The sequence below is a fragment of the Scomber scombrus genome, chromosome 9 (assembly GCF_963691925.1).
Source record: "Scomber scombrus chromosome 9, fScoSco1.1, whole genome shotgun sequence".
NCBI lineage: Eukaryota > Metazoa > Chordata > Actinopteri > Scombriformes > Scombridae > Scomber > Scomber scombrus.
This window is the reverse complement of record NC_084978.1, coordinates 23484628-23512173: the sequence shown is the minus strand read 5'-3', so window position 1 is coordinate 23512173 and position 27546 is coordinate 23484628. Positions and strand designations below refer to the sequence as shown.

General features: G+C 44.0%; 1 protein-coding gene across 2 annotated transcripts in view; it reads right to left on the bottom strand.

The window, feature by feature from the left end:
- The window catches only part of efnb1 (ephrin-B1), a 271344-nt gene that overhangs the window by 236017 nt on the left and 7781 nt on the right, over positions 1 to 27546 (bottom strand). For both annotated transcript variants that reach the window (XR_009925483.1, XM_062425420.1), the window contains exon 2: positions 10688 to 10965. Coding sequence is in view for 1 of the 2 variants with exons in the window: in XM_062425420.1 (XP_062281404.1) it covers positions 10688 to 10965 (278 nt within the window). In the remaining variant the exon portion in view is untranslated. The remainder of the gene's footprint in view (positions 1 to 10687; positions 10966 to 27546) is intronic.

The following is a 27546-nucleotide window of genomic DNA, read 5'->3' as shown; positions in this document are numbered from 1 at the left end:
GGCAGATATATAATAGATAAGAGGTCTGATGTAGCAGATGTGTAAAGCATCAGAGCTGCGAGCGTGGCTCCAAACTACAGCGAGGCTTCTCTAGCTCTGAGGCCAGGCTGCAACACAAGAAGCAGGAAAAGAAACACACTTTTTCTCCCTTCCTCTGTTATTCGCCAAAACCCCAATCAGAGAGCACAGCAGACCACAGAAAAAATGCTGCTGATTACATCCTAATACACACAAAGCCAGCAACTGACGCACATATACAAATTCACACACACACATACACTGATTACACCCTCATTGGTGCTCCTCTCTCCTCATCCCTGGTATCGGTTACACGGTAAAGCCAAGCTGATCGAGGATCAGTGTTTTTTTGGCGCAGGGCGGTGAAAGAGTTTGGGAGCTTAACGTCTAGTCCAAGAGCGGAGAGAGACTGAGGCTCCGGACCCCCGTGCCCCCAGCACAAATAAACAGCTACAACACAAAAATGTCTGGCAGACTCGAAACAATTTCCTGAAGGATCTGTCACTGTGCAGGAGAGATGGGGAGCGGAGAGGGTGGAAGCAGGAGGGTAAGATCTAAGGAGAGGAGAAAATAGGTGGAATGGCAAGGCGGAGGGAGAGAGAGATTAAGTTGCAGGAGAGAGAAAAAAAAGGCAGAGAAGGAACAGAAAGAGAGAGAATGAAATTGGACCTGTGGGTTTGGAACGGGGAGGCAGAATTGTTCATTCGCCATGTACGAAATCATCAAGTCGCTGCGAGAGGCGGCACAGCCTGAACTCAAACACAACACATTTATTTGAAGACACGACACGTACATTTCAGCATCCATCCATCCATCGAGGTGCACATCCACAAACTCTGACAGCACACACGTTCACACCCGTGTGGGACCGTCGCCTGAAAATATCTTGTGCTCAGCTGGGCTACAGTTTTCTTGAATGTGCATTAACGAATGCACAATGCCTACAGCAGCTTCTATTACACAAACAAATCTATGCAGAGTGAAGGAAGATGGACGTGCACGAACATTTTGTGATTTTTTGTTTTGTTTGTGTGCTCTATTTGCATGCTGGTGTGAGCTTATGAGTATATATATATATATATATATATATATATATATATATATATATATATATATATTTGAATTTGCTTATGTGGCTTTGTGCTTATTTATGCCTGTGTGTTTGTGCACACACACGCCTCCTGTGTGTTTGTCCGCTCCCATTACTGTGTTTGTGTGCTTGTGGTCATGCTGGAATGGAACATGGACATTTTGCCACTGAGCTGAATTCACAGAAACGGGCTTGGTCCTGGCCTGCAGAGCAGTATTTAGACTCTGTATTTATGCGTTGGACAACCACAGCAATCTCTATCACCGCCTTGTGATTCATGTTTGTTTGCTTTGCTCGGCGCTGATTCGATTCCATCAAGAAGCTCCTTTTTCCTCTCTCGCTCCCCCAAAACGCTCTCCACAGAAATGTTCACGCCATAGCCGGTCAGAATTTCATCAGCCGCCCCTCATCGTAGCTGACCAAGCATGCAGTGGTTTCCATAGCAAAGATGCGACATTAAAACCAACCACTTCTATAATTATACATCCATATTTCTCCGATGAGTTTGTGTAAACAAGCCTGGGCTCCAGCTCAGGGAGGCGGACTTTTTGGCAGGCCCTGGCTGAGGGTGCCACTGAATGGCTGTCGGAAAACAAAGCCATTTCAGAGTGTGCCTTGGAAAAGAGAAACCACTGTTCTAGGGATGGTGGAGAGGGAAAGCAAGCTCTATTTGACAGACAGAGAGCTGTGATTTGAGCTTAGCTATTGGCCGGAGAAGAAAGACACTGAGAATATGTGTTGTTGGCAAAGCAGAGAGCAAACAACCTCAGACATTTCAGATGGAGAGGGAAATATGCATTTTCAGAGTGTTATAGATTATGGGCTGTCCTGTGCTTATGTTTTTTATTACAGCGATGCACCATTGTCTGATACAATTTGCCTTTTGTACAATGATGCTCATCTCATGTCCCACATTTACTTTCCCTAATCACCACAGACTCTACTCCAAACGTGAATCTTTCCAACAGTCTCTAGATGTCTCCTCTCCTTTTTGCCTGAAGCTATTTCAGGGTTGCAAAACCACAGAGATGGTTTCTGCATAACGGATGGAATTAGAGAAAACTAGGAAGCTACTTTCAACAACTGAGAATCGCTCATACAGAACAGAGCGATTCGGCGAGAGGCTGGCAAATGAGTTTGTGTTAGCTGAGAGGAGAAAAACAAAAATCCACAGTGTTGTTGTTTAACAGAGTTAGCTCTGTGGTCTCTGGTGGTTCGTGTGTTGAGAAGAGATCTGAGCTATCATTTAACAAAAATGACTTGAACACAGACTTCCCACAGTATCTCCATACTGTACAAACACACACACATTGGCACAGCAGGAGGAGTGGGTGCGAGGGATGACGTAGTGGGGGAGAGAGAGAGAGAGAGAGACAGAGAGAGAGAGAGAGAGAGAGAGAGAGAGAGAGAGAGAGAGAGAGAGAGAGAGAGAGAGAGAGAGAGAGAGAGAGAGAGAGAGAGAGAGACGGAGGCCGCACATGCAAGATAAAATATTGTAATAAGATAAGCATGGAGCACAGCCGAGAAGGGATGAGTGTCTGTGTTTGGAGATGCACGGAGCGGACTAATTGAGATGAATACATGAATATCATCTAGGAGAGACGGGTTCTGCCGTAACCAATGGTTACCATTCACTTGTACAGACACGTGAGCAGCCCCCTAAAAGAAAGTCCTCGTGTGTCCCCCCCCCTGCCAACCCACTGCCCCCTTCCTCCTCCACCCCCGCCCCGATCCCTCCTCCACTCTAAACAAACTCCTCTGTAATAAACGAAAGGCAATAACCACCGACAATAACGCTGTGCCTGCTAACCCTCTCTGAATGAAATATCCAAAGGAGAAGTAGCAGAGGCAGCCTGGATAGATTTGCAAAGCAAGCAGAAAGTCATATATTACACTGGCACTCTAATAAACACTGGGCTATATGCACTCACAGGGGGGGTAAATCTCCTTATCCCAGGCCATGCTGCTCTACCGGTGATAACCTGACCTGTTGGCAGGGTTTACTTTGAAAATGAAATCCGTTAAGGCTTACTGATTAGCTGCTTAAAACTCTAATCGGTAACATCAATGACAGTTACTCGAAGTCAATCCCCAACTGAATTTCTATGCGAATCCCATTCTTCAAGACCTTTGCCAGAATATTTAGCATCGGAAAAGGATGACATACACGGCAAATCTAAGGTATGTATAAGATGACAGGTTTTTCTTCCACAATCAAGGGGGTATAAAATGTAAAACTGATTCTTTTCAACCATTTTCGGAGCCTTTATTTCACGATACGTACAGACTGATAAATCATTGCCAGTAAAAGTAGTTATTATTCCACAATCTGTAAGTCGTTTTTAAATGTCCACAATCTGATAAATATGCAATAAAACAATGTGTCCTTTGTTCTACACTGAGAGCAAGCATGTGTGAGAGTCTGCAATCAAAGCAAAAGGAAAATCCTGAACAGTGTCTCTCGCTTGTAATTAAAATATTTGAGCGTGATTTTACTGAAGGAGGTTACCAGATGTTAAAAATTCATTTAATTGTGAGTTAGGAAACGTGTGAGTTATTTGCATCTCTATAATCTGACAATCAAAATTCCTTTGTCTATTCAAACGTGCCACAAACAAATGCGACCGTCTTTTTGTAAGTGGCTGGGATTTGATTATGGTAATTTTATGTTAACTCTAAAAGATGACATTTAACACCTTTTTTTCTTTCTTCAAATCCGATTACTGAGATTGCGCCACATCAAATCTTGCTATAAGCTTTCCAGTGTTGATATTTATTTGAGTTTCATTTGTGTGTGTGTTGTGCGTTCAAGTTCCTGAGCTCAGGTTTGAGTTATAATTGCGAGTGCCTGCGTGGGAGCGCGCGTGTGCACATATGTTGGTGTGTTTACATCCCCGGAAATGTAGGGCAAAGGAGGATCTTGTGATCTGCTGCAACCGGGCCAAGGATTTCCACCTTCACCTTTAACTCTCCCAAGGGCAAATAAGACGAGGAAAAAAGACGCTGCCCTCCCTGCAAAGTAAAAGAAAATATAGTATCGGATGCCCAGTGGAGAAGGAATCCTTAAGGGGTTGGTTTGGATGGAGTGGTGTAATATGTGTAGGTTGTTGAGCAAAAATAACAGCGATACAGAAGGGAGCCCACACAGAAGCATGAATGTTAGCGATATGCAACATGCCTCCTAACCTTAATCCTGTCAGGTGTGAGCACCGCAAGAAAGATCATCCCACAGTGTCAAATGCTGTTTGTCTGACATATTCTTATATTCACAGACTCAATCAGCACAGAGGTGTAGCGAGAGGAAAGATTAAAGTGGGAAATAAATAGACTTTTCCATTACCAATTTATCCTTGTATAATAAAATGCTTATCAGCCACTCTGTGTTTCAAGACTACAAAAAAAAAATAAAATAAAAAAAGTTCCTTTGGGTTTAGCTACAAAGTCAAAGAAACCCAGCAATGGAATAGAAAACAACTTTACTCTTTCTGCAAGCAGGCATTATGTATTTCACTGAGGCAATCTTCTGGAGGTGAGATAGCAGTGCACTGCAGCCGTATTCGGAGGGGGAAGTCGGTGTGTGTCAGAGTCCACGATGGTACACTGAGATGGAGAGTGACAGCTGTCAGGAGGGATCAGGCTTACCCTGCTCGCTACACGAGAAATCAAGGAAGAAGAAGAGCGCACGACGACAGGCTGCCTCTGTTTACTGCCTCGTGGCCTTACCCTTATATAGAACAGAGACTCACCGGCCCGGCTAACCACAGAAATCATATCACCCAGCAGTCATGGCACATTATTTCAACGTGGAGCGAATGGGAGTGAAAATGGAGGGACTTTTTTTTTGGGCTCCGCTGGGGGCGCGTAAAGACGTGTTTGTATATGTGTGCGGGTGTGTATGTTTGTCCCTTCTCTCTCTTTCCCACTCAGTTGTTCATTTTCTCCATTATATTTCCTTCGCCTTTAAAAGCCTCCTGTCTAAAATCACTTCTCTCCTGACTCCAAACCCTAAACACACCACGGCCATTTTCCTCACAAACAGCTCATTCCATATCCTGTGTTTAGACAACGCTGTGAAATACAACCAGTTTTTTCTCTCATGCACCAAGGTAGGGCGGGAAGGTGTATGTATACAAATGTGTGTGTTGGGAGCAGGGGGGTGATGAGTGCTGATGGACAGCACAGGCTGGTGCTGGTCTGGGGTTTAGATCAGCGCAGGGTTATCATTACTGAATCCCCCCCGCTGTGTTTCCGTGACCCCTTACCCATGAGTTTTGACCTTTAGCTCCTCTCCCGACTCCTGTCAGGGCCGGACTGAGATGGACAGGACCGAGTGGGCCGGATCCCCTGCGGTGATGTGACAGCACAGGAGACCCACACAAACAAATATACACACACACACACACACACACACACATACCATTTGTTGCTTACTTTACCCCACACCTTTTGTTGCTTGTTCGACCCCGTAGAAGGAGCGGGGGGGGGGGGGGCTCGAGTGGCGGATGATCAAGGGAAAGACAAACAGAACGGCGGAGTCAGAGTGGAGACCGAGGTTAGACAAGAAAAAAGACTGCTGGAAGATTCAGTGGAATGTCCACTCCCCCTATGCATTTTCTTCTCGTTTCAAACGTGTCTGCCACGTCTGACCGTTAATCAGGCCAGATAAGCCTGGTCTTTATAGGCCGAGCAGATTTACACCGCTCTGCTGGCCGGCTGGGCCGCATTCCCAGCAGAGACGGTGGGATAACGCACTCACATCTCCTAGGTGGAGGATAAGCTGGACTAAAGGGGCCTCACAACACAAACACACACACACACACACACACAAAGTCTCCACTGTACAGGAAAAGCAGGAAAGGTATGTTGCAGTGCAGGTGCTCGCTGTCCCTTCTCGTTTGCTGTTACAAGAAAACACACACATATTACACACATGCAGCCAAAGCATGCATGGCCATTATCTAAATGATAGATGAAGTGTGTCACGGTGTGTGCACAGGCTGCAGTAGAATAAATAAAACAAGCTCTTCCTGTTGCAAAGGACAACAACATTAACATAATACCAAGACAAATACCGCATCCGATTACTGCTGACGCGAGAACGTTACAGTATATGAGCCTAATGATGATCCACTATCAGGCTGGATCCTGCATGTCCAGCCTCCCTTGTGAAGGATTTACAACTGGCTCCGGTTATGAGCTTGGTCTGAAGCACTGCGGAGCAAGTACTAAGTATCCTTAACACTTGCGTAATATACACATCAGCGGCAAATTGTTCTGCAGCAGAGAAACAACAAAGTGTTTGTGCAAAAGCAAATTCAACCTTAAGTAAAGCTGATGTGTCCGCTTTGATGTCGGATCGTGCCATAGTCGAGATGCATGCCCACACACATGTCACTAATAGACTTAGTTAAAATATTTATAATGTAATCAAGAGACAATATACAGAGCAGCCCTGCTAACAACAGCAAGGGAAACTAGGAGCGGACCCTGAAAATGCCCGAGGTGCTTTCTGAAGACATGTGGGTGTAATAAAGCTCAAAGAAATATTTTTTAAAGTCCACATGATATGTTGCCACAGGAGCGGCCCCCCTCAAAAAATGTCGCTTGATAACATCACAAGCTTCATGCTTCCCTGCATTCTGGCTTTGAGGGCGAATTCACAAATATCGATTGAACTGCTGCAGATGAAAAGGGAAACATATGTGGGGTTTAATTGATGGCGGCTTTTTCCTTCAGAGGAGGATGATATAAATAAGCTATTCTTAAAGAAACTGACTGTAGCTTGGTTTTGTTTTCATACCATAATAGAAGTTTCACTTAACATCTTCTGAAGCATTTTTTTTTTTAACTGTGAAAGAAAGTAAAATTAAATTGTCTGTATCCTCATTTGGGAGGAAATGTGATGTGGAGAGGTGGTTATTAAGAGGCTAATTATGGCAGAGTGGATTTAACAGTATTCTACATTTTCCTTTCTCCTCCATACCTCCACTTACATTGTAAAATTAGATTAGTGGTGGTTCAGTGTGTTTCTTATGGCCTGCAGAGCCTCCACTGACTTCTTACGGTGCCAGCAGTTCTTTGGCAAAAGGCTGCTTGTTGCATATTAGGCTGGATATGGCACTACTGATGTCACGATCATCTCTGATCATTACATTGATTCGGGGAGGAATCAATTACAGATGTGGCAGAGCCCCCAACAATATCCTCTGACCGGACAAACCACAACACATGTTATGATTTTAGAGAACTGTTCAAGTCATTCCAGGGAATTTAGGAGCTGAAGCAGAAATTAGATAAGGCCAAAGTAGCCAAGAATACTTTTTGCATTATTAACTGAGCTGTGAGAGCTAAGTAAACTTCTGCAACTTCTGAGCTAACAAGATGGTAAAACAATAACTTGCCTTGCATTGATTTGGTAGATGACTCATCATTCAAGCTGTAGCTTTTGTATCATGTAAATATATGTGTGGATACAAGTATAACATGGCAGTGTACATGCCAACATTTGATAACGCTGGCAATATTTTGTATTTCCTTTTTGTTGCAAAATTCCATTAATAGAACAAAATAACATTGCGTAAGTCGGTCACTTAATACTTTTTGACTTTCCTACCCTGACTGCAGCACTTAGCACCAATGCTATTCATTCCTACTACATACATAAATCTTTAAAAATGGTCCACAAATATACACTTGAATTTTTAAAAAAGCAATTTCCTAAACAGCGGGGCGCTGTAGTTTTAAGCAATGTTTGCAAAACATTGTGCATATTTTAGGGACTATTTTCAGCTGTGGATTGATACACATTTGGTGTTAGAGTGACAGTTTGACTCACTAATGGGTTAAAATAGTTTTTTGACAATAATGGAGCTTAATGGCAGGTATAAGCTGTATTAGGCTTTGACAGTCAATACTTGTTTGTGGGGTCAATTCATTCTCATCTATATAATTTAAGGCAAAAAATACACCAAAGGATTTCCCTGGGTAACAACATGTTCACATTTGATTAATGGCCCTCTCTGTGACCATCTACTGAGGTCATAATAGCTAAATTGTTTAATACATTATGCATGCATCATTTTACAGTAGCTTCCTGCAGGTGGTTAGAGATTTTGCCCTTTATTTAGCAACAGGATCCTTTAAAAAGAAAAAGAGATAAGAAGCTGCAGTCCATAATGTTTTGACTGAATCTGAATAATTCTGCAGACACACAACCTTCACCATAAACACACTCTGTTTATTTGTGCCAGGGGTTCAAACGTATTGAAGTACTCTCAAGTCCATAACTCAACATACAATTGCCAAGTTTTTGTTGAGGCTTTGACACTTTAGTGTGTTCTGTATTATCATATATAGTTACAAAATCTCTTTTGAAATCTCTTGAAGAAAGCAGAGACATCTACACAGCCTTCAGGATATGTGTGAGGTTTTTGTGTTTACTAGTTAGACTTTAAATTTTGAACATGATCTGATTTACTCATATATGAGGCCTGCTAGCATATAGAAAATGACAAGTCTTAGGTAATACCTACTATCCCTTCTAGCCTGCATCAATATAAAATACCAGGTAAATCTGAAAAACCCTGTCTTGTCATGCCTACAAATTACTTATTTCCTCAGTTTTTTAGATTGCTTTGGTGATGAAAGTCATAAGCAGAAAAAAACAGATGCTATCTCCAGTGACTGCTGATGCTGGTGAAGATAAGATCACCTTGCTGTTAGAGCAGAGAAAAAATACACTGGGTTTTTAGACACATACAGAAAGTATACAACCACTACACCTTGAAGTCTTCTCATGTTACACCAATCCATCTTATAAATTATGAGAAACAGTAAAGATAAAGCTTCTTTTGAAGCCTTAAGGAGTATGAATTGGAGGATTTTGATGAAGACCAGAATCCTAGACAGGAAGGTTTGGAGTTAAGTGCTATATTATGCTGATTTTATCCTGTAAATAGGTCAAATTTGCACTTTAAATCTCACTCTTTGTCGCAGGTGTGGGCAGTGAGAATGAGGGACATTTAGTTTCAAGCACAGATGCTCCTCATGCTCCCCAGAGGTCTTATCTCCTGATTTTCAGTGAGTCACATTTGACACACATTTAGTAAAGTACAGTGATTTTAATGTCTGAGCTGTATTCTGGAGAGTTTTAAAAATCATTGTAATGACTATAACGTACAGACACCTTAAAGTCCTCAGCATGATGTGAGAGGAAAGCAACAGGAGGCAAACTCCAAACTGCTTGTTGCACAAAAGGTGGTGATGGTAGTTGTTTCCAAAGTTCTGCAGGGCCTCTGGCTGCTTCTTCTATGCCCCCCTCCTCAATATGCCCTCCCAGCAGCTCAGTGAAATGTATATTGGGGTTACAAAGGTTGTTTTGGACCATGTCTCCAATGCTCTCACAGCTGTTGACATACCCACAGAGAATAAAACTATTGACATCGCTGTAGAGCAGATTTGTGGAATGTTTAGCCCCATTCCAGAGACAAACGCTGCTCTGGTGCCACCTCAGCCAGCTTCTCCAACACCCAGAACCTCCTTTGATTACTAATGTTCAGGAAAATAAGGGTCTAAATAAAGAGGCCAGCTTGGAGTATGAAGAACCCAACAAAGGATGTCTTTTCATGAGTTAAAGAAATCTGAATGTGTATTAAATAAATAAAATCATTCTTGTCATACGTCACACTGTATAAATTCTACACTGTTTAGACACCATCAGAATTTGGGATGTGTTTTCTGGCATAAATGAGACCTTTTGAATTATAGCCTAAATGTTCTACTTTCTACAAGCCTACAATTATATTCACACTGAATATAATTTTAACTTCAGAATGATTACTTAATAGGGCCCATAACAAATTACCAGCAAACAGACTGTGTCTAAAAGGTATGTGTGAAAAGTGTGCAAAGTGTTTTTTTGGGTAATACTCTACTAATTTTAAGGGTGCATAATTTCTTAATCATTTCCAAAGACATTTCAGGGAAATAACTTTCTTATTTCACACTAATTACAGAAAAATGTGAACAAAAAGCTCTAAAGAAAATATTTCAATTCAAGTAAGCACATAGTCATTATCCACTTATGACTGGAAACTTTACTCATAAACACATGAATTGTATATTTGTAGACATTTCACAGTTCTGCATGCTCAGCTTACCTGATGTGCACTGACTAAATGAGTTTCTAGGTTACACCAGCAATTCACTGGAATTAATTAAATGAACTACCAATTGAGCACTGTCTCTATATTCCCTATAATAAGGGAGGATTAATTATCAGGATTACACAGGTCTTTTTGTGAAAACTTCTCGGAAATGATTAGGAAATGATTCTGAAATCACAGACCCATAAATTTAAGACCTGCTACCGTGCAATGAGCTAAGCAGTTCACTTTTGGTTGTTGCTACGTTGCTGCTGCTACAGCAGCCATTACAAGTCAGTTTTAACTCCCAGGTGTGGCTGTGTGTAACTGAGTGTGAAGCGGAGATTATTACTCTGATTGTTCAGTCAAGCTTCCCTGGTTAAATGAAGGTTAAAAAACTAAACGTCAACAATAAATCTTTTCAGGAGAAACTCACAGGTGATGTAGTAATTGACATTCTTCTTGAACTCCAGGCCCATGTAGTTGGGGCTGAACTCCTGGAATTTGATGGTGAACTTGATGTCCTTCTCCGGCTTGTTACAGTTGACCAGGACATTTGGATCGAGGACAGTACTGCAGCTCTCCGCCTGCTCCCTCTTCACCAGGTACAGCTTGTAAAACTCATACTCTCTGCCTTGGTCCGCTTTGGGACAGATGATGTCCAATTTGTCCCCGATGTCTGGGTAGATCACCAGGCCCTTTCCAGCCACAAACCTTTGGAGCGAGAAAAAGGAGACAAATTGTAACTAACATAATAAAGGAAGTCTGGAAAAAGCAGGCGCATAATTCAGACAACAGTTTATACAGTCTTAATACTTTGAGCTACAGGAGTTATGGGTTTACATTTGTCTGGCAAAGGCTTTTAGGCAGAGCATAGTTAATTTGGTCCCACGAAAACACTACATGTTACAGCTTGACAGTGTTCAGCGTGAGTCGACAGAGTGTTTCACACAAATCTTTGAGAGTTCTTTCGCAGACTTGGATCCAAATCAAAGCATACCAAAAGTTTTCAAGTAGGGAAACAAGATGGCCAAACACAAAATGGCTGCCACAGTAAAGGCTACAGATAGGATCGCATCCAACGAATGCCACAGACTCTTTTTCTCATATTTCTGGAGTACCATATAAGACCCGTGCTTCAACATCATATCTACGCTGCTTCTACATCAGAGGTCCGAGTTTCTGGAGGAAAAACAATGTGCGGGGGTCAGCCGGGAGGTTAAGGCTTTCTGGTTCATCTTCAATCTGCCATGATCATCTACTGGAGGATTAAGATAATCCATCTGGCCTTACCGTACCTCTCTACCTCGCTCTCTGCCGCCAACTCAATCAGATCAGCTCTTGTTCTCTTTTATTCACAAAAGGTGGAGAACAGGAGGAGACTCAGTGTGTGTGTGTGTGTGTGTAAGTGTGTGTGTGTGTAAGTGTGTGTGTGTGTAAGTGTGTGTGAAGAGAGGGGGCGGGGGGTACACTGAGAACTTGCAGTGTGTTTGGGCAGTGGTGTGTATGTTTATGCAGGTCTGCATGTGTGTGTGTGTCTGTGTGTGTATGTGTGTGTGTATGTGTGCTAGACGGTCAGCAAAATGGGCTGAGGTTGCGGTCTGATGGGGGGGCAGATGGGCTGAATCATTGTTCTGGACTTGTTTGAGGCTTAAAATGTCAACATGGTTCAGCTCTGCTGTCCCAGTTAGCCAAGCATTAACCCAGACAGCCGGACTGACCACGGGTGTGTTTATGTACGTGTGTGTATGTGTGTGTGTTGTGGTCGCAGACAGCGAGCACAGCAGCGGGGCTATCTGCTAGATCTGCCCATGCCAGCGGATTTAAGCAGGATTTAGCTGCGCGCAATGCATTTGTTGTTCTTTCTGATCCCTCACGTTTTAACAAGACATCAGGGGCCGGGGCCCTCTCTGTCTCTCCCTTCTTTTTCTCTGAGAGTGTAATCTCACCTTATCTACAGCCCCTCATTTCATCATCACACACATCATTTCACCACTAAATAACTGACTCTTCAGACAGGCCCAGGGAAGGGAGGACTATGATGGCTTCTGAAAAGACTGATAGAGGAGTGTAAGAGTGTAAAGGGGGGGGAGACTTACGATCTCCATCCCTCCTCTTCTGATGTTAAACACTGGCAAAAGGCCAGCCATTGTAAGAAACTATGATTAAAAAGTCCCATTTTCTAAAGAAATACCCCCCATGAAAATGAACATGATTGGATTAAGGCCTGTTCAACATTCATGACATTTTTATTGGAAAGGAGCATTACCAAATAAATGAATTCATTCACAAAAGGGGAGGAAATGCAAAATGAAATTGGCCAAAGGGTAAAAATCCTGCCGATCCGACCTCCCGTTTTTCGGCGAATATGATGTCATGAAAGTGTGTTCGGACAGAAGCTCTTGTACAAGGCTTGGAAGCGGGTGAGACGTTATTTCCATGCTATTGTCTGATGCTCATGGGGGTGAGAAGGGGCTGTTGGTGAGAGGAGGGGTTGTGCTAATTCAAGGGCCGATAAGAGAGAGAACGCGGGGTATCCTTTGTCCTACCTCTCCCAATAATTTGCTGGTTTTCAGCAGCAACACTCTGCATGCGCTCATGTGTGTATGCGTACATATGTTTTCATGCAAGTGTGTGTGTGCGCATGTGTCTGTGTGTGCGTGCTTGTGCATGCGTGTGTGCGCACCATGGCCGGGTACAAGTGCGTGTGTCTATGAAGACATGGACACAATCAGTCTCTAATTGGATCTACAAGATGCATCAGTGAGGCATAAACAAGTTTCCATGGCAACATTAGGCTTTGTTGCTGACCACCCCCTCTTCTCTCCTCCCCACCTTCTCTCTATTCCTCCCTGCCACCCCCAATCTCAGCCCCCTCTATTTCGGTTCCCCAATCTCATTCCCTCTCGCTTTATCCTTCATTCTCATTCACCTCTTCAACATTTCCATCATTCTGTTTTCTCTCTATGCTAACCCCCCCACCCCCCCCCCCCCCATACACACACACACACACACACAAAAAAAAACACCTACAGAAAAACAAGCGTGAAAGAGAGAAAAAAAAGGAACGACAAACATCTTAAAAATGCTTGAAAGCCTGTCTCGCACCCCGTTCTCAGTTTTACAACCAATTTATTCCATTATCAAAGCTAGCCGCAACAATTTAGATGAATAATTAAGATTTCCAAAATCTTAATATCTTAATATCCCTGAAGGATTTAATCACAAGCCGACCCCTGTCATTGATTCAATTTTCCGAGCAGGCCTCCTAGTTGGCGGTTAGATAGCTATCCTAAGTGAATTCTCCGCTTCTGTTTCCCAGCCTTTGTTAACTGTCTGCTATAATGAGGCTCTGGCTGCTGTGGAGGTCTGGAAGCGCCATCGCAGATGGGAAAGAAGCAACATAAAAGAAATAGGGCAGCAATTAGTGTTTAGCCCAGTTTAAAAGCCCTCCACTTGGCAGGCTGCGGCCCAGCTCCAGTCCAGGATGTGAAACTAAACTGGTGGGCTGGGACTTTGTCTCCCGTTTGTCTCTCTGTTGGCTTAATCAGCACCACTCCGGTGCTACACACAGCCACGCAATGGAGAGGAGGAGACCAGTGACTGAAGATTATTGTACTTTTGAGGAGGTCGAAAGGGAAAAAAGGGGGGAAAAGGGAGGTTGAATTGCATCTTTCATTCATGTTGTCTAGAGACTTTATAAGACCTGTTGATGAAAGAAGTTTCAGTGCACAGAGGAAGAGCCTCGCAGATACAAACGATGTTTCTGGGAAATGACCCTGGACGTTAGAGAGGCTTTATTCCCCTCATGTCAAACGAGGTGGATCTGCCTGAACCAAACAAAATAAAGAGAATCATTTTCAAAACAACCAAATGAGGTTGGTTTTGTTTCATCTGGATGGCTCCGTGGCTTGGTCAATCCTGTAAAGAGCTTATACAAACAGACCTACGCTGCAGCACAGCAGAGAGAGAACAGAAAACAACGAAGCAGGGAAAAAGAGAGGCGAGGAGAACACCCCCCCCCTCTTCCTCCTCCACCTCCTCTCTTTTTACATTCCACTGGTGAATATGAGCACATGATCTCACATATGCTAACCCCCCCCCTCCCCTCCCTCGCCCCTCACCTCCCCATACATGCACACACACACACACACACACACTCACACACACACACACACACACACAGGGATGTAAGAGCACACAAAAGCACTGTGGGGTGCATCCTAGACCTTCCCAGCCCAACTTCCCAGCCACCCCTATTCATGCGCCCTGCCCTCACCGACTTTCATATAAAACGCCGCCTACACTAAGGCCCACTCAAAGCCCCTTACAGAGCCTCAAACCAGCCCTTCCCCCATGTTCTCCACCCCCGTCCAGTCAACTCAGGCCTCTGCCCCGAGCATAGCACTGGCAGACAGCCTCGGCCGCTGAATGAATGGACCCGAAACACAGGAACTGTGAGAGAAAGAGGCAAAAGACGGCTCATATCAACTGAATGGTGTCAAATTGATTTGTTCCTCCTGAGCAGCAGCATGAACACACCATACATATCAATTAAAATCAATTATCCTCTACTACATATACACAGCAATCCATCTCTACCGGGGGGGAACATGCCATTGGACCGGACGCAGGTACATGCTCTTCTTTCGGTCTCGACTGTGCAGCCTAACGTTCAATATTTCTCTCACTCTCTCTTTCTGTGTGGCCTTTGAAATGCACGAGCACATGAGTGCGTTGTGTAAAAAAACAAACACGCATACACTCTCTCCACATGCAATCATCACCACAACAGGTACTCTATTCCCTTCACTATCAGCATGATAATTATCACACCAGGAAAAGTGTCACCTCACCAATTATCATTTCTCTTTTACATTATCCACAAAATCAGTGTGGTTGCTTCTCCCCTATTATTACACTTGACACTTTCCATCCGGAAGCCATATTTACTGCCGTTTTAATCAATATTCCATAAGCTCACCGTTCAGAAAGATTTTACGGTGGCTTGTGAAACATTACAGTAATTCACCCATATGACAGGGATACAATTAAGTCCTTAAAGAGCACAAAGCTATGTTATGCAAAGAGTATTGTAGCTGAGATCTTGTGTGTTGTGTAATATATGTAGCGGCAGCGGGGATTTAAGGCTGATTCACTTGCCTGAGGCGCTCTACATTTTGTATAATCATAGACTACAGACGCATCCTGTTCTCATTCAAGTCAATCGATATTAAATAATTGTCTGCTAGCAGGGACTGTTTCAGCCTTAAACCATTTTCAGATCCATCAAGATAAAGCCACATGCCTGCTCGCCCTCACAATGGAAACATTCAAACAGCAGCTTCTCAAACGGCTCCGCTCTTGATGTGTGGTTAAGGTCCTCCAAGCGCTGTTGACACAGTGTGATCATTTCATACTTTGGAGAGAAGCACGTATCATCAAACTGTCAGTATGTTTGTACGGCTCCAGAGAAATTCGCCACATCTACAGTGCTGCAGAGTCATGGGAACTGTCGGCCTTATGATTTACAGATCCCCAACCAGTCCGAACCATCGCCCCCTACTGTTTGAAGCGACGCCGTGTGAAGGTAAACTGGTCAGAGGTCTGCAGCTCGTAGCCGGCGGCTCAACCTGAGAGCTTGTATACATAGCTGGCTTCTGTCAGGCTGTCGCAGGGGCAGATGTTCTTAGGGAGGCCTGACTATAAACACACACACATAAACACACGCCCTGCAGTGTACACACACCGATTTCCTCACATGTCAAACACGGTAAACAAGTCGCCTCAATGCTAGTGCACGAGCAGGCCACACACACACACATAGAAAGAGACACAAGAACAAACACAAGGATCCTGAAATTAAGGAAAACAAGACCCATCTGGCTCCAGAATTGTTTAGCAAAGCAGGAAGGATTTGACCTTTATTATAGAAAAGCAGGAGAAACCCGCCAACGGGTAGTGGGATTGGATAAACTATAAACTCAATCCAAGATGCATTTATACTCCAGTAGGCCAGACTTGGCATCCCTGAGTTTGCTGAAAAGCAGAAAGCTCGGTATTTTCCCTCCAGGCTGTCCCCATTAGAGGGACATAAATGGAGATGTCAGAAGCAAAAAAGACAGACAGAATATCCTGAATTCCACCCCGCAGAGAACTGCTTTTGTACGTGTGAACACAGACACCCTCTCTCTCTCACAGACAAACACACACTAGCTTCAGTTAGTTCAGTCAACAGGCTGGCATGCAGAGCAAATCAGATTCAGCGTGACTCATAACAGTTGCACACAGGCGAGCTGTAACACACAAACACACACGAGCGCGGCCGACACACACCTCTCATGTACACCAAACAAGCTCAGTATGCTTGCCCTTGATCACTGTCACATGAGGGGCTAGCGTCACACCATCAGCGGCCGTAATGAGCTAACAAGATGACGCCCAGATGGCCTTGCTACAAGGAGGACAGAAGTGGACGTTGTTGCGGACGAAAAGGCTGAAGAGGACTGTTGAGCGAAAGGAGTGTCAGAAGTCATTAGGGAGGAGAAAGAGCATAATCTGTTTCTTCTTATGGCCTCTGTGGTTTCCGTCAACGCCGAGCCCATCCCTGTCTAAGAGCAGGGGAGTTAAGCGAGCGCGGGTGTATGCGGTTATGATTGAACGTCATCCACCGTATCACTGACAGCGAGAGAAGGCCCAGACCGTTGCTCTCTGCATCTCCACTTATTCCTCCCTGAGCCCGGGAATTGAGCTCTTCCAGCTGGAGGGTATGAGTGGAGAAGAGAGGAGACTAGTGAAGACGAGAGAGAGAGAGAGTGAGAGTGGAGGAAGATTGAGCTCGGATAGGCAAGAGAGCTTGGGTCAGTTTCAGCCTGAGTTTAGCCCTCATTCTGGGGATTTTTCTGTGACCCGAACACACACACACACAAGCCTCTTTCCTCCTCACTTTAGTTCCTACCCTGGCCACGAAACAACTCATACACATTCACATTCGCAAACACATACACACACACGCGCTCACACAGCCAGCTGCCTCCCATCACTGAGGAGCAGCCACAGATGGGCTCTGCATGCTCCGTAAAGATCTCTCCACAGGCCCAGTCTACAGTCGCTGCCAAACCCGCCTGGCCAGAACCCACTGTATGTGTGAGTGTGTTTGTACGAGTGTGTGTGCAGATATACGTGTGTCCATACATGCCCAAGTGGTTGAGGGTGTGTGTTAGTGTGCCAGACACCCCCAAAAACCTGCCAGAGCTGGTGTGTATGTGTGTGGGTTTGTTTGGGGGGGGGCAGTCATATAGAGAGGAATACCCTCTGGACTAAGAGCTGCAGAGCCGGGAGTCAAGAGCTGGACCAGGATGCGAGGTTATAATCATTGCCGAGAAGAGCAGGAGGGGAGAAGGCAAGAGAACCTCCCAGATGAACAATAGCATCCCTCACACTCAACCGATTGTATTTCACTCCCACTTAAAGGAGCGGAGAAGAAACTAGAGAGAAAAAGAATCATAACCATTATCAAACCCACGCAGCTTGCCTGGGTTGTTAACCAGCAGCCATTTTCTGCTCTGTATCTCCAACCCCATCGATAAGCCCCCAGAAAGCATTTCTCAGAAAAAACAGCCCTTTAATGTTGCCACTCAATCAGCACATCACATGAACTAATAAACACACACACACAAACACATGCACACAAACACACAGAGCTCCATATTATACACTAGTTATTTAAATTCTGTTTGGCTTAGATAGAGCCAGTCATGGTTAAATTCAATTTTTAACAATTGCCCTCCTATCTCAGCGCGGTTAAAAATTACTCGAGGGATCACAGTTTAAGAGTAAATAACGAAGCAAAGTGAAAAACTCATTGAGGATGAGAGTCAGGCTACGGTTTGCAGTTAAAGTTGGCTAATTTTTTCAAACTCGTGCTCGGAATGCATCGGTTCTCAGACACACTGGGGGAAGGTTTAGTTGCCCCTGCTCAGCAGTATTTTGGCACTGGCACATCTGGGAATCAAATCAGCCAAGTGATCAGCCACAAAGACAATCTCTAAAAACAAACCTGACACCCTACTACTGATGAGGTTTTTCTTTAAGGAATGGTTCATCGTTTTAGGGGGAAAGTGCTTCTTTGCTTTCTTCACAAGAGCTAGATGAGAAGATTAATACCACACATGTGCTGTATGTACGGTAAATATGAATCCGGAGGGAGCAGCCGGTTAGCTTAGCTTAGCATATAAAGACAGGAAACAGGTGGAAATAGCTCGCATGGCTCTGCAATTTGTCATTTTTACAGTTTGGTTTTTGTTATAGATTAAACAAGCAAGATATAGAGTGTAGATTTGGGAGGTTTCAATGTGCTGGTAGGCTGAATTTATTACCTTTACAGAACAAGGCAAGCAGTCTTTAAGCTAAAATAACTATAGGCTGTAGTTTCATATTTGTTGTACAGATTAATTCTTTATGAAGGAAATAGGCAAATATTCCCAAATGTCCTACTCTTCCTTTAATAATGAACTGATGTGATACTCATCCTTGAAAGTATGTATTATATTATATTGTTATAAATAGTTTAAGCACATGGTTTTGTTACAAAGAGAGTTAGATTTGTGTCTTTTAGAATGCAGAGGGAATTGCTTTCAGTTTGGAATTTATAGCAATACTTAACAATCAAAGGGGAGCTGAATCGATATTTTATGAGTCTGTATGTTGTTCACAGGTGTTAATATGACACAGCTACAGAAAATCTGGAATACTGGGGAGAAGCCAAAGGCTTCCTGAAAGAACAAAGGGAAGACATGGCGCATAGAGAGCAAATCAATCAATCTCTGCCAGAACACGTCTGGCTTTGACAGCACGGTTCAGAACCTAGAAGTAAAAGATAGCACGCAGCAAAGTTCAAAATACTTCCATTGTTCATCTGTCAGTGTGAGGGACAATTGCAAGGGAGAGGGAGGGAAAATACTAACACAATATTTATCTTGCGTCCCCTTCCCTCCTGACTCACTCTTTTTTAATGTATTCCTGCTATTGTGAGGAGCGCTGGGAGATGGATGGGTAGAGGAGTCCGGTAGGTGATATGTGTCTTCTACAAGCACAGTGCAGTCACTCACACGTTTCCCCCGTCTCCAGTCTCAAGCAACGGCAATAATTCAGTAACCAACAAACAGCGACTCTTTTTTTCCCCTCTTTTTGTGGCATTTCAATTGTTGGTGGTTGGTGGTTTTTCTTCTGCATTGTTCTTGAAACTGCTTCCCTGGGAAACTGGGAAAGTCAAACAGCTGATGAGATGTCACCTCATGAACTTTCTCCTCGGTTTCACACACTCTCAAACAGCCACGTCGGCGTTCTGACCCACACTCTCCCTCTCACCCATTTTCTTTTTTTCTTCCTCGAGCAGACACACACACACAGACACACACACACACACACACACACACACAATTCTAAGGATCCTTCATCGACTGCTTGTCAAAACTCAACGACACACAGCGCTGTCTAAACAGGCCACGAGCTGCAGCCTCTCACATGCTCTGACTGTTGCCTTTCAAGGCTGGTGACTCTTGATCGTATCATGTCAGACATGCAAGTCTTATGATGGCTGCTGGCCTTCTCATCGTTCACAAGCTATGGTAAAAGCTCACAGTAAATCTGCGGGATTTCCGTGGAGCGCGAACACATTCCTCTTTACTTAGGTCTTCATTTACCCTACAGCGGTGAGTGCTGGAGAAAACGTGTGTGGTGCAATAAAATTTAGCTTTAACAGTCATTTCCCCTTAGCGATACCTCTTCACTGTGCATGCCCGTACCTGGGCCTCACACATGCCTGTTGTGAATGGTCATGCGGTGCTATATGGGGAGCAAATATGACCTGAGGAATTATCCTGTGTTCGAACAGAGGCATATGCATGCATGAGCACACATACACACACACATACACACACACATTCTGGCATGTGCATGCACGTTTATGCACACACACACACATTTTTTAAAAGCCAACAGTAGCGAAACAAGAGAAGATGGGCCTCTCTGTGTGCAACTGACAGAGTGAATTACACAGTGAGCTAAAACACTAGCTTCCTGTCTCACACAACAGCACTGGATGGCTTTCAGATGGATTTCGCCGAATCTTGTACAAACAGTGAGTCAATAACGGGGTAATGGCCAATCATTGAGGAAGAACAATTCACAAGTGATTTGCGGGGAAAATGTGTGTTTAGGGCACTTTGCACCACAGTCTGTCACCCAGCCATAACAAGGGCTCGCTGCCAATAGGTCCCACTTGCAGGCCTTGACAACAGAGCTGCATCCAGATAAGTGAATATTCCTGAGCCTTTAATATATGCAGCGGCTCGATATGCCTTATCACAGACAAGCCAAGGAAAGGAAAAAAAAGGAAGAAATTCGACTGATGAAAAGCTGATAATTCTGTCTCTAACGATTCAGGAAGCCATGAAATCAATGACAAATTTGTGTTATGAGCAAACGTACAAGACATTTTAATCCTTCAGCACTTTGCCTCTGATATTTATGTCTGTCGCCGGCGCTTTCATTATCATAAAGCGTGTTTAATATTTCTCAGCTGTGTGAGAGGACCGCGACACTACAGATGATTGAGTAGACTAGATTTAGTGGCTCTCTCTGTCTCTCCTTGTCTTTCTCCAGCTGTGTCCACGTACTTCAGGACCTATACACACGACAGAGCCGACGGAGAGAGAGAGAGAGAGAGAGAGAGAGAGAGAGAGAGAGAGAGAGAGAGAGAGAGAGAGAGAGAGAGGGCAACATAGAGAAGATGGTGGGGGTGAGGGTGAGGGGAGGGGAGGAAGCACTGTGCAAGCACTGAGGACACGGTGCCAACCAGAGAGGCCCACCGTGCCTCAGTCCCATCTCTCCAGCTGAGGGCTTTGATTCGCCTGATTGTCTCCAATATTGAGACACACAATAAACACAACACTTGGCGGCCATTTGCAATTCTAATCAGTCCCTCTCAACTGGCCTGGACAACCCAGCTACAGCCCTCTGGGATATCACTCATCTGACTGCAAAATAATGACACAATCATCGCCATGGCTACGCTCCTACTGCATCCCATGAGCGGCAGCACAGAGAGTATATTAATACACAGGAGTGCTCTGAGGACTAAATGAATTAGCCAGGAGATTAGCTGGATACCAGGTTAATGAATGTGCCACGCAGGCAACTACTCCCCTTCCAGCATTTTGGGAGTGTTCAAAACCCCCCCCCCCCCCCCCCTTCCCCAAAATCACTAGCGGCAAGTAGGCGAGCTAGCAGGTCCACACCTGCTTCTGAAGGACATGCTGCAACAGGATTTCAATAAACCATCTCTTTTAAACATGAAATTCTCACTATATAAACTAAGATTTATTGTTTCTTGATAAGGAGGCGAAACTTCGGCACTATCTGATTTTGACATGCTGAAAACGTGTAGATAAACCCGCATGCAGGCTGAGATTGGTATCCACCATAAATGTCTGTTTTTACCTCGTACAACATGAAATAGCTTGTTTTCCTGATGTTAAGAATCGTAAATCAATGCAATTTGGCGAGTTAGAGCTAAGCTAAAAGATAAAAGTGGATTTATCTTTAACAAACTGTCCCAAAATCATACATCTGTGAATTCTAAAAGCCCATCTGTTGCATTTTCCATTGCTGTTATCATTGACTTGACAACATGATGTTAATAGATGCTTGCAGATAAATGAGAGCAAAGTGACATGCAATCATCCACGTTTTAGTAGCCTTGATGTATTTGCTTTAACAGTCACCCGGAAGATGAGAAACTTAAATTTATTTCAGAAAATAACAGGCACATCTTATGAAACTGGATATTTGACTTGCAAATCATTCGGATGATTCATAACGGCAACCGTGTTAGTCTGCCCTCGTTTTCAGGCAGGCTCGAGTGCATGCCTGCATGTGTAGAACCCTGTGTGTGTGTGTGTGTGTGTGTGTGTGTGTGTGTGTGTGTGTGTGTGTGTGTGTGTACGTGTCAGCGTTTGCACAGGCAAGTGAATGACAGCCTGTCAGTGAAAGAGATGTCATTATCTAGCTGATGTCTATGTGAGTTGTGACTGGGGGCAGGGTCACTTCACTAGTGGGGAGCTGACACTCTGCGGACAGGAAACATTACTTTATGATTTCACTCAAGAGAGGAAATACTATTGTCACAATCTGCGATGCCACTGTTCGACCTCATTTAGAGGTTATTCCAATACAACCTACGGCTAAGTGCGTGCGCATGTGTGTGTGTGTCGTACACTCATGACAATGGCATGAAAGATACTTATCTCAGTGCCTCTTTTTACGTGCACTATGTCTTAAAAAAACAGTGGGGATTTTTTTTAGCTTTGTTCTCAAGGCCTTGAAGAGAAGAGTTCTGGTTAACCTCTCCCTCCCTGTCCTTAGCCTTTGACTTTTTCTGTGTAACAACAATACAAGGGTTTTAGTTCAGTGTCCTGCAGTCGATCTGTTAGGGCACTGATAAGAAAAGCTGATGGATAGGTTTAATCAGCCAAGCCCAGGGATCAAGACCACAGGACAGATCAATCAAATGCTGTGTGGTTTATAAAAGAAACAGCTTTTATCAGTGTCTAAGGGGTCTCTGCCTGGTTTTTTTTTTCACTGTGGGAAGACAATCTAAATATAAAAAATATGGAAATGTTCACTTATACGACTATTGCTAATAAATCATATAGTTTTCTATTCAAAAGTATAAAAAGCACATTAGAAATGCAAAGTTCACATCTGTAATCACTACACAGACTTTATGAAGCTCCCACGGCAACTCTCCAACAAAGCATTAAACTAAACATCCCTGCTCTCTAACACACTAAACACCTCCTGACATAAACTGAAATAAAATCTCCAACCAAACCCCTTCTGAAAAATAAAAAACTCAGCTGAAACTAAAACCACACTCAAATCAAAAAGGAACCCAACAGGAAAGACAAGAAAAAAAAACCTATGTGCAGCGAACAAACAATAGATCTCCGTACAAGAAAGTGCCAGGCCCTGTTATAACTAGGACACAATGTTTTTTAATACACAGCTGCCTTCTGTTTCTTTAAAGTTTCTTATCAGAGCATTTGAGTGACAAGTCTATTCTCTGCTTACAATCTCAGCTCATGATTGTAAAAGACAGCTACACATGTCCCATCCAATCCAAGACAAATGAGTTGCTCTTTCTTTTCTCCCTTAGATGGGAGATCTTATCCAGGCGGACATGCTTAAGTTGTCAGAGGGTTTCTAAAACCCATATTGAACAGGATATTGACTGATGCAATCGCTGAGACACACATCATTAGGCTCATTAACACTGAATGTAAAAGGGGAGGACGGCCTAACTGGTGTAGTGGGAGTCTGTGTCTCCTCTGATAACACTCGCCTTTAACAAGCACAGCGCGGGCAAGATGCAGGCTGTCGGTATTAAAATGAAATGTGTGTGTGTGTGTGTGTGTGTGTGTGTTTGTGATTTGCGTGCTAATAAATAGCTTGTTTGACATGATGCTATTCTTATTCACACAGTTTGCTCTGTGATAACCGGGCGGATTGTGGCCTCGTAAAGACGCTCCATGTGTTGTTTTAGGAAGCCATTACAAACTGGGCCGTCTCCATTACAAGGGCTATCTGATCATTATTACTGCCATCTGTAATGCACACTCAAACCTTAATCTGCACAAGCCAACCACAGCTGACTCCTGAGCTGTTGCGCACACACACAAACACACATCTTCCGCCACCTTCCTCCGTGATATATGTGTGTGTATGTACATTCAAACGTGACACAGCAGCTGTTCCCTCGTCACATTGCGGCTGTCGGGTCGACACGTTTTATTCCAACCTACTTAGGCAACGCTGAGCAGAGCGCCACAATCCTGCTGAAGCCGCAGACTTGCAAGTCTCAGCGCGAGGCCGAACCCCAACACCCGTGCAATGCAATCGCAATCTCCCAGCTAGAACTGCTCGCTCCCTTCAAAGGCTCATCACAGGACGCACATCTAATGCAGAGAGAAGGCCGGTTAAAGCCTCAGCCAGGCATACTGCTTTGAAGCGACTGCTCCGGCCCCTCCAAAATGAGGCAAATCATTTCCCCTTCCCTCTACCATTCCATTGTGTAAGAGGTGCACCAGGCGGCTCTATTTGGTGGCCGCATGTGGGGCGCCTTCAAGGATCACGCCACTCCATTCCAGAGCAGGGCCACTTCAGGAAATGAGACTTTCCCATGTGCACCAAGGCTCCTCAACAATAAATATATTCATGCATTCATGTATATTTCAAATAGGAATTTGACTCAAGACCCGCATAATGCACATGCAAGGTTCCGACTTTGAGATTCTTGACATGCATGAGGTGCCACAATCAGGAGTGTATAAATAAATCAGAAAATGCAGCAAACAGAGCTCCTAAAAGCAGCAACACAGGCCTGGGCCCCGACGCGCGAGAAAAAGGACTCACAGAAGTTTTGTCGGCAAAGAAAAGCTTTCATCTCTGAGACAGGAGAGCAGGAGAGAGGAGTGATGTGGTGAAGGTTCAGCCTGTCATGTTTCACAGTGGGGGGAACTTGAGAGACAGATGAGGAGAATAGCTAAATGTAGCTGTAGTAGTAGTTATTCAGCAGACGGGGGAAAAAACAGAAGATGAGACAGCAGAATACGGGAAGAGAGGCACATATTAAGATTAGCAAGTTATAACCGCAATGTGAAATGTGATATTACAGAGCTTTAAGAGGCGAAACTACGACGGCTGCTCATTAAAAGCGAGTCAACGCACCGGCTTCGGTCTTATTCTCTGCATAGTTCCTAAAGCGAGCGGAGAGATTTAGAATATTGTGTTTGCTTTAGCAGACCTTCACTCCTATTTCCAATATTGGAGAGATGAGAGGCTTCCATGGCCAAGCACATCATGGGGGAGAATAAACACACATCTAATGGGAAACATGTGTGTGGGAGATGAAACAGGCTCCCTCATATGAATGGGATGAAATATAGACCTGTGTCCTGCTGCGCTCCAATCACTGCCGTAAGAACTCGGCATGGAGGGGAAACGGCAGACCCCCGACAGGCTCTCTCACTCAACACACACACACACACAAGCTGCCAATATGGCCATTCTGGAGCAGATTCATGTGGAGGCCAGAGTCTGACAGTGACATCTCCATTCACTCTTGAATTCTTTTTCTCCTCCCAACATGCATGAACACACACACACACACACACATGCACATACAGAGCCAGAGGCCATGGGAGGAGGAGCAGCGTTGGGGCATAAAAAAGCCTTTCTCCCTGCCGTGGGTCTCTGTGGGGTTTAGCATGGCATTATGGGAAGATTAGACTTTAGAGTGCTCGACTATCTGATGTCATCGTTGGTTTTACGTTGTCTGGATGGTTTGTGGAACTCGGACCTGATGGCAGGCACATTTCTGTCCATACAAAATGCTCGGGGTTGCAGTTGTGATTGATTACAGGTTCCTATTGTATCTGTCTGGTATGGCTCCATTGGAAGAAGAATTAGTCAGACAAAAACTCACGGAAAACGCATCACATCTGACTCCATCAATCAAGTCGGCAATCAAAATAATTCAATTAAGAGACTTAAATCCCGCTGGCTTACGAGTCCCTGCTCCAATAGCCCAGAGACAAACTCAATTTACTGACAATCCATACATGATAGCATTAACTCCACTTTAAGGCTCAAATCTTTTTCCATTACTTACATTTTCTAAATATCAAGGGAAATAGCAAAGGAAATAGCTGAGTTTACTTTTTACTCATAGAGAGAACAACTCAGAAAAAATCTAATAAATAAGAGCAACTTCAAGTACATAATAAAATTGCAGATAGGGAGTCCAGACAACTAAATTAATTTGCAAGTTGTTTAGTAGAAGACTTATTTGCAAAGCACAGAAAACTTTAGAAATGTTTTTTAACAGATCTGGTAAATTGGGATTGTGGAGAGTCTTAAAGGAGGAGGTTGCTGAATATGTGTGTAATTGTCTTTTTCCCCCCCGTTTCCGAGGTGTGAAAGGGAATGCAGGGTTGCACTGGGGTGTCCCAGGGAGAGGCAATTGAAGCGTCAGTCACAGCTGCCACACAGAGCCCCGGCGCGCAGCAAATCCCAGGACCGGCCCTTGCGGGCGGAGGGGCCGGGACCGAGCCTGGGAGCAGCGGGAGTCCCACAGGCCTTTTCTTCCAACTCCTCTCACCAGCACAAGGGGGACCGGGATCATGCTGGGAGTTTGCTTAGAAAAGGCTGAGCCAAAACTTGGCAGAATGGGTTAATGGAGGCATGCACATTCACACACACACACACACACACACACACACACACACACACACACACACACACACACACACACACTCAAATGTTTTTGAGGCTATCTGTCTTGCCTGTGGGCTTGTGGGGAAAAAGTTAAGTAGGAGAAAAATCAAATAAAAATCAAACTTCCAGTTAACATCTAAAAATGTGGGGCACACATTTACACACACATACACGCATACACACACACCACACACACACAGAGGAAAGAAAGGGACTGCTCAAACTAGATTACTGGAGAAATGAGTGTTTTTGCTCAATGCCTGGGGAGCCTAATAGTGGTAAAGTCCTGAGGATTATACACTGTGCCATTTCCATGCTCCCCCTAATAGTCTCCATGTCCTGCCTCTGTATGCCATAGATGGATTATGATGCTTTATAATTAATATGGGGGAGGGGGGGTTGTTACCGACCGCCCATCTGCCAAGCTGACACACTTACAGGGGGGTATCCCTTGGGAAAAGGGGGCTGATACCATACTATTCCATTACTTTATCATTCTATCATTCTATTATCCCACCACTCCATTCAATTACACTGTCACTCCATTAGGGTACTCATAACAGTGAACAAAGAGCTCCATGATGATCATTACTGATATGTTCAGAGATGATTGGGTACGGTCATACTTCATGCGGTCAGTCCTATGACCTTTTGCCAAAGTAACCACGACCTTAGTTTTGTTTAAGGAGCGCAGGTAAGTGTAAAAGTTCAACAGTAGTCATTAGAGATGTTTTATTATATTATATTATATTATATTATATTATATTATATTATATTATCATAATTTTTCTACAAAAATTAAAGTTCATTACTGACTTTGCAAACCAATGGAAATAAATACATTAAAATAATTTAATTAATTTAACTGCATCTGCAAAAAAAAAACTAAGTGGACCTTTAGTTTCTTTCCACTTTAAACTACTGTGTTAAAGGTTAACAATAAAGTTTCACCCTCTA